Source organism: Vombatus ursinus, unplaced genomic scaffold (genome assembly GCF_900497805.2).
Source record: "Vombatus ursinus unplaced genomic scaffold, bare-nosed wombat genome assembly UNPS02014784.1, whole genome shotgun sequence".
NCBI lineage: Eukaryota > Metazoa > Chordata > Mammalia > Diprotodontia > Vombatidae > Vombatus > Vombatus ursinus.
The window spans coordinates 8657760-8671230 of record NW_020954562.1 but is presented as its reverse complement, the minus strand read 5'-3'; the positions used below and the strand labels follow the sequence as shown (position 1 = coordinate 8671230).

At 35.9% G+C, this 13471-nt stretch overlaps 1 protein-coding gene across 4 annotated transcripts in view; it reads left to right on the top strand.

Annotated features, from left to right (window-relative positions):
- NR3C2 (nuclear receptor subfamily 3 group C member 2) overlaps positions 1 to 13461 on the top strand; it is a 375105-nt gene extending 361644 nt beyond the window's left edge. For all 4 annotated transcript variants that reach the window (XM_027866801.1, XM_027866799.1, XM_027866798.1 and 1 more), the window contains exon 9: positions 12656 to 13461. In XM_027866801.1, coding sequence (XP_027722602.1) covers positions 12656 to 12811 — 156 coding nt within the window. In that variant the 3' untranslated portion in view covers positions 12812 to 13461. The remainder of the gene's footprint in view (positions 1 to 12655) is intronic.
- The last annotated feature ends 10 nt before the right edge of the window (positions 13462 to 13471 follow it).

Sequence of the window (13471 nt, the reverse complement as noted above, 5' to 3'; positions counted from 1 at the left end):
GTTAGTAAATGTTGGTCATATGTTTCTCTTCTTTCTTTCTGTATTTTGGATATTAAGCCATCATTAGAGATATATGATATAAAGATTTTTTCCCAGTTGACCAATTCGTTTCTTGTCCTAGTTGCATTAATTTTGTTTCTGCAGAAGCTTTTTAATTCCATGTAATCACAGTTATCTATCTTAACTTTTATTATCACCTCTGTGTCTTACTTAAGAATTCACCCTATGTTTCTAGCTGTGAAATACACATGATCATCTCTTTTAATTTTGTGTAGAATAAGCTTTCATATTTAGGTCACACTTTTTTTATTTATTGTAGTATATGGCATAAGATACTGCTCTAAACCTAATTTCTGCCAGAATGTTTCCACTTTTCCCAGTCATTCGTGTCAATTAAGAGAGCTCTTTCCTAAGCAATTCATGTTTTAGGGTTTATCAAATATGGGTTATGGAGTTCAGTTATTTCTGATTCTTCTTTGTGTATATACTCTCTTCCAAAGATTTATTTTTTATCCAGTAACAGATGGCTTAGATAATTACTACTTTATGATAGTTTGAGATCTACTTCTACTTCATTAATACCTTTTTTATTATTTATCCTGATTTTCTAGAACTTTTGTCCTTCTGAATGAATTTTGTTTTGTTTTTCTTAGTTCTGTAAAGTTATCACTTCAATAGTTTGATCAGTCCATAGCATTAAAGCTATAAATTAACTTTGGTAGTTAGTAGTAGTTAATAGTAGTATTGCTGTTTTTATGATATCGACATAGTACAGCTGTTAGCTCTGAATTTCTCTTCAGTTATTTAACTTTTTTCCTTATTTCTTTTTTTTTTGGGAGGGGGGCCCTAGGCAATGGGGTTAAGTGACTTACCCAGGGTCACACAGCTAGTCAGTGTAATGTGTCTGAGGCTGGATTTGAACTCAGGTATTCCTGAATCCAGGGCCGGTGCTCTATCCACTGCGCCACCTAACCGCCCCTCCTTATTTCTTTAAGGAGCATTTTGTACCGAGGCAGTGAGTATTAAGTGAGCTTTTGTAGACTAAGCCTTAGATATTTTATGTATTTTTCAGCAGTTTTGAATGTGACTTCCTTTTATATGTCTCGTCATCATCATTGTCTTTCACATAGCTAGTAATTATTTCTGTGATTGTTTAGGATTTCATTATTAAGTCACCATTTATGTGTTTCTTTTGCTTGTGTATGAAGTATTGAATACTAGTTTTATTATTTTATGAATCTGTAAAGGATGCTCAATATTTCTCCTTTTTTCAAATTTATCTGCAAATTCTCTGTGCCATAAAATGTGATTTCCTTTTGTGAAAGTGCCAAATAAAGCCTGGAAATATATTGTCTAATAGTCCCTTCAGAAAATGCCATAAATTGTAGCTTTTAATTGTCCAAGTTTATTCAGTTCTGTATTTTCCTTTTTGTTTACCTTTTTGTTAGATCTGCCCATATCTGAGAAGAATATTAAAGTCTCCTCTTGATGTCATCTATGTTACCTATTTTTGTACATTTCTGTTAAATTTCCTTTATGAATTTAGGTGCTATGCCATATATTTTTATGTTGGTTCATTGTTTATTTTTTGAACATAATCTAATTCCCTTATTTGTCTCTTGATACTGTGCTTATTTTTGTTTTGTTTTGATAACATTGTTACCATTCCTGTTTTGTTTTTTTTTTATTTTATCATGATGCATAGTAAATTTTGTTCCAGCCTGTCATTTTCAGTCCATTGAGTCTTTTCATTAATTTTGAGCCTTTGCTTTTTAGATGTCTGGTTGTTTTTTGGTTTTTTTTTTTTGGTAAAGAAGTGATTGTGGGCTGTTAGATTTGTTTTTCTCTTCATCTTTGTCTCTAGTGTTTTTTTTTTAGTTTAAGATTTGTTTTAATTTCCTTCTTCTCTTAACCTTAAAAGGTGCCGGAATTTTAATACCTTGAGGAATAAGATACATCAATTAGCATTATATTTTTCAATCTGTAAGTGAAAGAAAATAAGAGATAATAGGAAGAGAAAAATTTACATCAGTTGATTCATCGATCCTTTTAGGGATAAGAATTTGCTTAAACTACTTTGATGCAACCCACTCCCACATGCTTTCTTTTGCCCTTTGCTCCCTACTCCCATTTGTCAACCTTTTCCTTATTTCTAGAGCATTATTTAAATTGATTTATTTTTCTTTCTTTTATTTACTTAGTTATCTTATTATTCCTTTCTTTTTTCCCTCCTCTCAGTTAATGGTTAGTTCAAAATGTTTCCTCTTCTCCTCCCCCTCCAATTTCTTATATTTGTTGGTTTTCCTTGTCTGTTTTAGAAATAATTTTTTTTTGGCTCTGAACTTGACAAATAAAAATGTGAATGTTTCCATATAAAAAGAAGATCGCATATAAAATCACAAGCCTCTTTTTTTCCTGGCATCATTTTTACCACCCCTTTCTCCCTGATGTTTCTTTACAGTGTTATGGCTATTGTATAAATGCCCTCCTGGTTTTGCTTACTTCACTTTAGGATTATTTCCTGCATGTTTTTCAGGATTCTCTGAATCCATCCCTTTTGTCATTTCATAGAGCTCAATACATTCCATTACCTTCTTTTTCCTGTAATTTATTTAGGCATTTCCCTAGATTGATGGTATCCCTTAGTTTCCAATTCTTTGCTAAAAAAAAAGTTACTATAAATATTTTTTGTGTATATAGGTCCTTCATATCTTTCTTTGATCTCTCTGGGGTATATGCTTACTACTATTATTACTGGGTCAAAGGGCATACCTGTTTCATTGACTTTCTGGATATAGTTTTTCTGTACCTTTTTATAAAAAAAATTGCTTTGTTCTCTTCATTAATTCTCTTCCATTACTATCCTGAAATTTTCTTTTCTAATTTGTAACCTATATCCTTGTTTATTCCTTTTTTAATCTCTTTTGTTTTCCTCAGAGTTAAACCTTCTGAAGTACTAGGCATAAGATGACTTTTCTAACTGATTTCTATATAATTTCCTTTAGAGATCTTTCATCTCTTTTTTACATTGTGTCCTATTCTTAAAAGTAATAATTCTTGAAGGAAATAATGTTTATAGAAACAATACTTCAGGGTTGGAATTACTGTGTACCAAATCACAAAACCTGTTTCTACCCCGTATACTCTTATGATGATTATTCTTCTCCATGGATTTAAAAAGGGCCCAGAAATCACTTTCATCCCTACAATACAGTTTTGACTCAGAGACTACATTTATTCATCTTTTTTTTTTTTTTTTGGTGTGACAATCAGGGTTAAGTGACTTGCCCAAGGTCACACAGCTAATACGTGTCAAGTGTTTGGTCTGAGGCCGGATTTGAACTCAGGTCTTCCTGACTTCGGGGCCAGTGCTCTATCCACTGCGCCACCTATCTGCCCCTACATTTATTCATCTACTGGGGCATTATGGCAATTAATCTATGATACTTCAATTATGCTACTCTAACCTGCTTCTTTAAATTCTGTTTACAACATTATTCATTGTGTGTGAGGATATGCGTTTTCTTTCTTGATGATCCTTTTTTTCTTTTATGTTTTATTTACTCCATATATCAGTCTCTTATTTTTTTCTTTATTTTTATTTTCAGTTCTAAATTTTCTCCCCCCCAACTCAATGAAAAGACAAGAAATGTGATACCCATTTTACATATGAAGTCATACAAAACATATCCACATTAGACTTGTTGCCAAAACTAAAGAAAGAAAGCAAGCAAGAAAAATAAAGGAAGAGAAAAAAAATGTGCATCAGTCTGCACTCTGAGTCCATCAGTTCACTATCTGTAGGTGGATAGCATTTTTCATCTTAAGTCCTTTGAAAGTGTCTTGGATCATTGTATTGACGAGTTAGAAGTGCTAAGAATTCCACAGCTGATTATCTTTATTTCTGTTACTTTATACAATGTTCTCCTAGTTCTTACTCACTTTACTTTGCATCAGCTCATTCCAGGATTTCTCTGAAATCATCCCTTTCAATCATTTCTTACAGAACAATAATATTGCATCACAATGTAACATAACTTGTTTAGCCATTCCCTGATAATGGGCATCCCCTCAGTTTCCAAGTCTTTACAACCACAAAAAATAAGTTGCTATAAATACTCTTATACATATGGGCCCTTTTCCTTTTTATAAAATTTCTTTGAGGTACTAACTTAGTAGTGGTATTGCTGAGTCAAAGGGTATACAATTTCACAGCTCTTTGGGTATAGTTCCCGATTCTTCTCTAGGATGGTTGAATCAGTTCACATCTCCATACCAACATTGCATTAGTGTACATATTTTTCCATGTCTCCAGCATTTGTCATTTTTCTTTTCTTAATGTTAGCCAATCTGATGAGTGTGAGGTGGTACCTTAGAGTTGTTTTAATTTGTATTTCTCTAATTATGAGTTATGTAGGGCATGTTTTCATATGACAACTGCCTATTCGTAACCTTTGACCATTTGTCATTTGGGAAAGGGCTCTTTTTTATATATTTTGCTTAGTTGCCTATATATTTGAGAAATGAGGCCTTTATTAGAGAAACTTAATGTAAAAATTTCCCCCAATTTCCTGCTTTCTTTGTAATTTTAGCTGTATTGGATTTGTTTGTACAAAATTTTTTCATTTAAAATTTAAAAAAACCTCTTCCCATTGAGTTGACAGATAATTTGTTGCATACTTCTCTAATTTTCTTACATCACTCTTTATGTCTAAATCATGTACCCATTTTGAGCTTATCTTGGCGCATGGTGCGAAATAGATCAGTCTATGCCTTGTTTCTGTCGGACTGCTTTTCACTTTTCCTAGCAGTTTTTGTCAAATAGTGAGTTCTTGCCCCAGTAGCTGGGATCTATTGGTTTATTAAGGTTTATCAAAGGTTACTGGACTATTTACTTTTGTATATTGTGTACCTAATCTATTCCATTGATTGATTAACATTTTTCAGTTGTGTAGATCTGTCTTCATTTGGGTAAAGAGGATTTTGTTATTATGTTAATAGAATTTCTGTATGTGTCTTGACAAGTATACTATCTGCAGTTATTTTAAATTTCTGTCTTCCTGCTGAGTTTTGTTGGTTATATACATATTTTTATATATATATAATATATATATGCTGATAATTTATATAGGTTTGTTTTATATCCTGAACATTTGCTAAAGTTTATTGTTCCAACTTTTTAATTGATTCTATAAGTAAACCATAATATCATCTGAAAAAAATGATAAGTTTTTGCCTTTGTTCATTCCTTCAATATTTTTTCTTGCCTTATTGCTATAGCTAGCATTTCTAGTACAGTATTGCATAATAATGGTGATAATAGATATCCTTATTTTGCCCCCAATCTTATTGGAAAGGCTTATAATTTATCCTCATTCTAGATAATGTTTTCTCTTGGTTTTAGACACATGCTATTTATAATTTTTAAAGGTCCATTTATTCCTATGCTTTCTAATGTTTTTAATGGGTATTATATTTTGTCAAAAAGCTTTTTCTGCATGATTTTTGTTGTTGTTGTTTATTATTGATGTGATCAATTATATTTAGACATTTCCTGATAATTGAACCAGCCCTGCATTCCTGGTATAAATCCAACCTGGTCCCAGTGCATGATCTTTGTAATAGATTGCAGTCATCTCCTTGCTGATATTTAATTTACAATTTTTGCATCAGAATTCATTAGAGAAATTGGTCTATAGTTTTATTTCTATTTCTGCTCTCCCTGGTTTATGTATCAAAACTATATTTGTGTCTTAGAAGGAATTTGGAAGGTCTCCTTTTTTGTCTATTTTTAAACAGTTTATATGGTATTTGAATTAATTCTTCTTTAAATATTTGGTACAATTTGTCCGTAAATCTGTTTGGTCCTGGGTTTTGGTTTGGTTTTTGCTTAGGGATCTCATTAATGGCCAATTCAATTTCTTTTTCCAAGATAGGGTTATTTAAATGTTCTCTCTTTCCTCAGCTGTTAATCTGGGCAGTTTGTATTTTTGTAAATATTCATCCATGTTATTTAGATTGTTAGTTTTGTTGGCCCAAAATTGGACAAAAAAGTTCCTAAAAATTGCTTTAATTTCATCTTCATTGGTTTGTTACCCATTTCATTTTTTTTATATTGGTAATTTGGTTTTATTTTTAATTGAGTTAGCCAATTGTTTATCTATTTTATTGTTTTTTTTTTCACAAACCAGCTCCTAATTTTATTCATTAGTTCTCTGTTATTCATTAGTTTTTTAGCTTTCAATTTGTTAATCTCTCCTTTGATTAAGGTAAGTGTTCAGAGATATAAAATTTCCCCCTAAGTACTACATTGGCAGAATCCCACAAATTTTGGTGTGTTGATTGGGCTCCATTCATGTCAGCAGGGGTGGAGGAGGGAGGATGTGTGGCCTGAGCTTCTGTTATGTCCTTGTGTTTTCACAGCGTGATCTGGAGGAGTGTAGGTGTTAGGTGCCTCCAGAGTGTTGTGATCCAGGGAGAGGTCTAATCACTCACTGCCCTCTTGGTTTGCATTCTCTGCACCTTACCCAGGAAGAGCCCCCGAGTTTTCTTTTAGATCAGGTGTTCAGTCCCTTTACCATCCCTGGGCCGTGGTGCCACTTCCACTGTGCCACTCACTGGCCAGCTTCCACTTGGTATCCTCAGACTTCTCTTTCTGTCTTCCTAAGCTGCCCTGAGGTGGGAATATATAACTGTCTGCGACTTGTTCCTGACTTTCCTGCTCAGAATTCTGTTTGGTGTTTTCTGTGGTTGTTTTGTGGGAGAGGTTTCAAAGTTGTAACTTTTCACTTATCCATCTTGATGCCACTTCATACCTCTTAGTTTTTTTTTTTAAATAACCAAAAAACATGGGGTAATATATTTCATTATTTATTATTTCCTTGGCAAGTAAATTTATTTACCCATCTTGTGCTTCTGTTGTTTGAGATGTTTGTAAAAAGCATTCTTGGGGAGAAAAAAAACTACAAATCTCTCATTTTGAGTTATAGCTTGAACGTCTTTGCTGTTTCTAATCCTCATTCTCTTCTGTGGTATCTAGCAGATGTGAAATAATATTGTTATTCAGATTTCCTTTTCTTATATGTGAAAGCATTTCTCTTGGCCACTTGCAGAATTTATCTGTTGTTAAAATTGTTAAATTTAACCATCATATCTTGAAGTTTGAAGCAGTTTTGCTTTATTTGGAAGGCTATCTGGATTCTTTCAATAGGTACTTTGTTTTTTTGTATATTTCCTTCATCGCAGCGTTCTGGTTTGATTTATCATGTTCTTCTGGGGAACTCATGATCCTTAAATTGTTTGTGTGCATCCAGGCTTTGAGAAATGGCTTTGGCTTTTATATGAGATCACATTAAAGAAAAGAATTGCCTTTTACTTTTCTTCCAAGAGATTTCCCTCCACTTCAGTATTTTTGGGTCACTTTGGACTGTTGGAGGGTCAGGGGTGCTGACTGAATTTTTTAAGAATTATTTTCCATTGTTTCTTAATAAGGTTTTTACCTAGTTGAGGTTTTCTCTTTTTTGTCCTCTGCATTTAGCTCCAATATAATATTTTATTTGGTACATAATGCTTCTTGGGGGGGGGTGATGTTTAAAGAATTAGTAAGGATTAGGGCAAGTATCTAGTTTACATCTCTTTGACCCCACAACCCCAGTGACAGTTTTAATATAATTTCATCCTTCCATTAAACATAGTTATCAAGTAAATTGATAAACTCAAGCAAGTTTCTAAAAGGAAACTACATTCCAAATGTAGCTTATTCACTGAAGGCAGTCACATTCATTATAGTCCAGTTTGGCTATGTTGCTAAGAAATGTCACAGCATCTTTATCATCTCTGTTAGTAAGGAGCATTCTTTCTTGCATTTTTTTTCCTTTTAATCTTTGGGAAGATATAGGGAGACCTTAAGCTTGTTTCCTAAAATATATGTTGTTGTTCAGTCACTTTTTCATCGTGTCAGACTCTTTGTGACCCTATTTGGGGTTTTCTTTGCAGAGATACTAGAGTAGTTTGCCATTTCCTTCTCCAGCTCATTTTACAGATGAGCAAACTGAGGCAAACAGGGTTAAGTGACTTGCCCAGGGTCACACAGCTAGTGAGTGTCTGAGGCCAGATATGAACTCAGGAAGATGAGTCTTCTCGACTCCAGGCCTGGTGCTCTGTACTCTACGGCACCACTTTGCCTCCCCACTAAAATGCATGCTTACAAACAAAAGACGGTCAGATCTATGTTTGTAACAGTAGGTGCCAGTCAAATGCCATTCAGGCCTTGACTATTGAGAAGAGAACCAGTAAGGAACAACTAGAATTTATTCCTCTTGTTCAAGGTTATATTTATGGTCAAATGTTTAAAGGGAATAATAGTTGACACTAAAAATAAGGTTGTAGGCTTTTGTGATTTTCCTTGGTTCATTAGAACAGAGAAACAAGTCCCACCAAAAAGACAAATGCTACTTTCATATGAAATTGGACTTTAGGGTTCTAAGATTATTAATGAGATTATTCATTAAAACTCTCTAATTATTGCAAGCCATTTTCAAATGTTCAGAATGCTATTTGTGGACCAGTGGGAATGAATAATATTAGTCCATATCTAGCTAAATGAGAATATTAGAACTATTTTAGAAACTCTTCTAAACCCTCCAAAATAAATCTGGCAAAATTTCTGGTCTTTTAAAAATAAAGTTGTCCCCATATCTTTTCCTTTCCCCACCTCTGATTCATCTTACCCAAAGAATCAATCCTAATTATGTGCAGATTTTGGAAACAGCAAATCATTTCAGAGAAATTAGTGCAACATACCAAGCATTAGTGGCCAGGCTTCAGTGAGATTGTTTTAGTAAGTCTGATGATCTGTCATCCTCTAAATGATTGTACAACATTACTGTGAAGCGAATAGCAGCCTTCACCCCAAATTTGTGGCATTTGGCGGCATGGTGGCCAGACACGGGGCCGGTGAAGAAGGCGGGACCTGGAGGTCCCTGCTTATCATTTAGACTCGCGTGCATCTTCAGTAAAGCAGCATCCACAGACGGGAGGGTGGGGGTTGCCAGCTGTGCATGGCCGTTGGGAGCAATGATTCAATGAATTGCAGTGGGGGAAATGTACTAATTAGAGCCTAGATACTCTCATTTGTTAGAACATACAAAGTGCCACAGCTCTACACTGTGACCTTGCCCATGCTCTTCTGACTTAGCACCAGCTGTCACCCATCAGCCTGGGATAAGTCATGCATGGTACTTTGCCTAACTTTCCCTCGGATTCAAACAGATGCATTTCGTAGAGTTAGAAGACAGAAATCTCCATTTTCAAATCTTTCTATGATGTCTAATGATACTGTATCATTGCTGATTATAATTAGTGCTCCTGTTTGCCTTCTCAAATTGGTATCTGCCTGTAAAGGACTGCGGAAATCAATGCTGTTGCTTCAGACTCTTCACCCAACCCCCATTTGTCTCATGGCACGGAAGGCATCCAGGTGGCAGGAAGATGGGGTGAGGGTTTTGGTTGGGGGCACTAGAACCATCTGCCTCAGCTCCTTCCTTGCCACAATACATGATGATTTGAAATTCTAAAATCTGAAGAGTGGCCAAAGCATACCCATTTTAAGTACAGACAAAATGCAAGAGGTGAAGGAAAATGAATAAACATTAAATGGAAGTTAAATATGGACAAGGTTTTGTACCCTGACGTACTAAAGGAGAATTCTGAACAAGGGTCAGGGGAAAGTTTTTGTTTACATTAAGTGTTTTTGAATATTTACTTAATGCCACTAAGGCAGACAAATTCACTTAACTCCCCTGCTTTCTTTAATTTGCATCTAAGAATTTAAGTCAATTAGTTTTTGTTTTTGTTTTTTTATTAAGCACATAAAATGTGCCTTGTACTATGGAGAACCCTTGTCCTTGGGAAACTTACAGCCTGGGATAACAGGGTAATAGATTTAAAGCTGGAAAAGGCTTCAGAGGCCCTCATTTTTATACATTCAGAAGCTGAGACCCAGAAAAAATGAATGGCAAACCTGGGATTCGGACCCAAGTTCTCTGACTTAAAATCAAATGCTCTTTCCATTATACTACATTGTCACTGTTTACAGATATGCAACTGTACACTATATACAAAATAAATTCATAATTATTTTAGCAAAGACAGGGCTTTTAACTGGGGCTTTTAGGCAAGGCATCTCGAAGGGTGCTGGAGGTGAAGGAGGAATAGCAGGGAGGTCATTTGGGCTAGATTGTAGCCTGGTAAGGTGGGCTGGAGCCAACATGTGAAGGACTTTAATTCCCAAACACAGATGTATTGATTTTGTCCTAGAGGCAAGAGGGAGCCACATGGTTAGATTTGTGCTTGAGGAATGTCAGTCTGGCATCTGTTTGAAGGAAGTATTAGAAAAGGGAGAGATTGACTCTAGGGAATCCATGAGGAGGCCTCTATGACAATAATCTGTATTTAGGGTGATTGTGGTATGAAGGGAGAGAAGGGAATGGATATGAGAGAAAAATATCCCAATATGAATCTTATTTAAGTAAAGTAAAAATTCAAACCATAATTACTATCAAACAAGCAGCATATAATGCTGGATGGATTGCTACACTAGGAGTCAGGACCACCCAGTAGATGTTAGCTGTGCACCCCTAGACGAGTCACTGAACCTCTCCACCTCAGGAGGTTCCCTTGGATATAACTGTGAAGTCAGGGGAAAGCTAGTTCCTACCATGAAATATGCCCCAAGGTGCTGTGTGATGAGTGGTGGTAGAGAGTGGGGAGGTCACTTAAGGCTGGGCTGGTCAGGGAAGACCCATTTGTGGAATAGCTCACATTTATATAATACAGCTTTCTGTACAAGGAGAGTTCAAATGTTAGCCCCATTTTATAGAAGTGGAAACTAAAGCAGTGACTTACTGTGGGAATGTGAGCAGAGGCTTTTGGCTTCTGAGTCCAAACTTCATTCTCCTGTGCTCCACTTTTATGGAAGTGGAAGGAATGGAGCTGTCTTGAAGGACCAGTAAGAACTCTACAAAACAGATAAGGCAGTGAAACAGCTTGGGCAAAACTAAAGAGACAGAAAAGCAGACAGCTCAAACAGCTCCCTAGTAACAAAGGATGATTCCCACTCAATCTCCATCGGCACAGCTAGTGCCAGTCTGCATGAGTTGAGCCATAATGGGATCCTTGCGGCTGCTGTGTCCCATTTGTGGAATTACTGTTCTTTGGTAAGACCAAAAGAGTAAGTGACTTCTCAGACTTCATGATGTCTTTCAGAGCCAAGGACAGAACAACTTAAACCTGGTATTCTCTGTTGTCTACACCAGTGGTGTCCAATTCAAATAGAAACTGATTCCTGCAGGCCACTTATCTACTTAGAAAAAATACAAATTAACATTATCTATGTTGTATTTTTATTTATTTTGTGCAATGTTTCCCAATCTTGTTTAGATTTCATCCATCATTAGTAGAACATGTACTTTGAATTCCCCATAATGTTGATGGACGTGTGTTGGGCCATCCACAAGCAACCCACAGCATGTATCTGGAGGTATCCAGACATGGTTAAGTCAGGTCGCGATCACTTTCTGTCCACACTATTCTCCTTAGTAACCTTGGCACCATTTCTTCTCACACACACCAGATCCAAGCCTGAGTGCAAGTGAAACGGTTTCCTGTGAATCAGCCCTTGAGGGAAAAAATGTCTTGTGATACCCTCGCACATATCCGCATGTAGATTCATAATGTCACAGACTTAGAACTGGAAGGAACCTTAACACAACATATCTTCTAAATGGAAAAACTGAGGCTTCGTGGGAGGGGGCAGTGTTAAACCCTTAGCAGGCTTACACATGAACCTGTGTCCTCTGACTCCAAATCCAAACCTCAGTTTAAGAACTCAAAAGTAAAAAGAGCTTGGAGCCATAAAATAGGTGCTTTAAAGAATACATTTGCTAGAAAATGTGATTTCTTTTTTTGATGAGGCAACTAGGGTTAAGTAACTTGCCTCGGGTCACACAGCTAGTGTCTAGTGTCTAAGACCAGAATTGAACTCGGGTCCTCCTGACTCCAGGGCCAGTGTTTATCCACCGCACCACCTAGCTGCCCCACCAGGAAATGTAAATGAAGTAAGACTTATGGGAGTCTCATCATAAGATATGAGAACCCATCTTCTCATTTTATAGATTTAGAAAATGAGACCCAGATAGGACTCATGGTGATATACGTCATTGATGTCAGACCTGAGCCCTGCAAGCTGCATGGTGACTGAGAAAATCACAAATTAACATTATCTAGGTTGTACTGAATTTTTATTTGGTTTAAACATCTCTTTGTTACACTTCAATCTTTTTCAGAAAGATAATTTTTGCATTGTAAATTTGAACTTGAGGTTTATAATAGCTGTTGTGACTGACTTTATTAATCTATATTTCAATTAATCATACTCTACTTTGTAGCTTTTCTTCCCCATTTCATACAGGTAACAGGATTGTTAAGTGTAGTTGTAGCCTTCTCCCCTTCCTCCATCCAAGAACAAACTGGTCAAATTTAATCAGGCAGAATTGTGTAATTTACTTAAAAAAAAAAAAATCCGTGGATGTCTGTTTGCATTTTACCTTGAAGTATGACTATTCACTTCCTTTTCCCCTTTGTCTTTCTCTTGTAGCTGGTGAGTGACTTGTTGGAATTCTGCTTCTATACCTTCCGAGAGTCACAGGCCCTGAAAGTGGAGTTCCCAGCCATGCTGGTGGAGATCATCAGTGACCAGCTACCAAAGGTGGAGTCGGGGAATGCCAAGCCCTTGTATTTCCACAGGAAGTGACGGAAAATGTCTTAATGGAAGAACTTTGCCTTAAGTTTCCCCGTGTTATTCCACACCCACGAAGGACCCGAGAAATCACATTTTTAACATGCGATGATTCACAGTTTTTCAAGTTTAAAATCACGTCAAGGGTTTGGGGACTGGAAAGCAGTTCGACATGGATTTGGCAAGAACCAGATGATTTAAGAGCTCTTCTCCTTACCCTTAGTGCTTAGAAAATGATCCCGTTCCTCTGGATGAAAAGCCATATCTAGTCAATAACTCTTTGATTTTGATATTTTAACAGATGGAAGTTTTAAATATGCCATGTAGTTTCTGGTATTGTTTGCTTGTTGTAAAAGGGTTCAAGGACTAATGAACTTTTTAAAGCTTACCCTTGGTTTGCACATAAAACGTACAGTCAAATATGGGGCATTAATATTCTTTTCTTATTTAAAAAAAAAAACAAAAAAGAAAAAATATATACAGACTCCTCTTGTGTAATAATGGAACATTTGGTGTGGAATAATGGCCTCCCCACCTGGAGCATTTGTTCTCCCATGTTATCCTCCATCACTAGTGGACGCACCCTTCAGTGTCCATTTATTATTTAATTAAATGGATAAGATGTTAAAACAAATGCCTCAGTTTCAATTTATATTATCTATTGTGCTGGCTTTA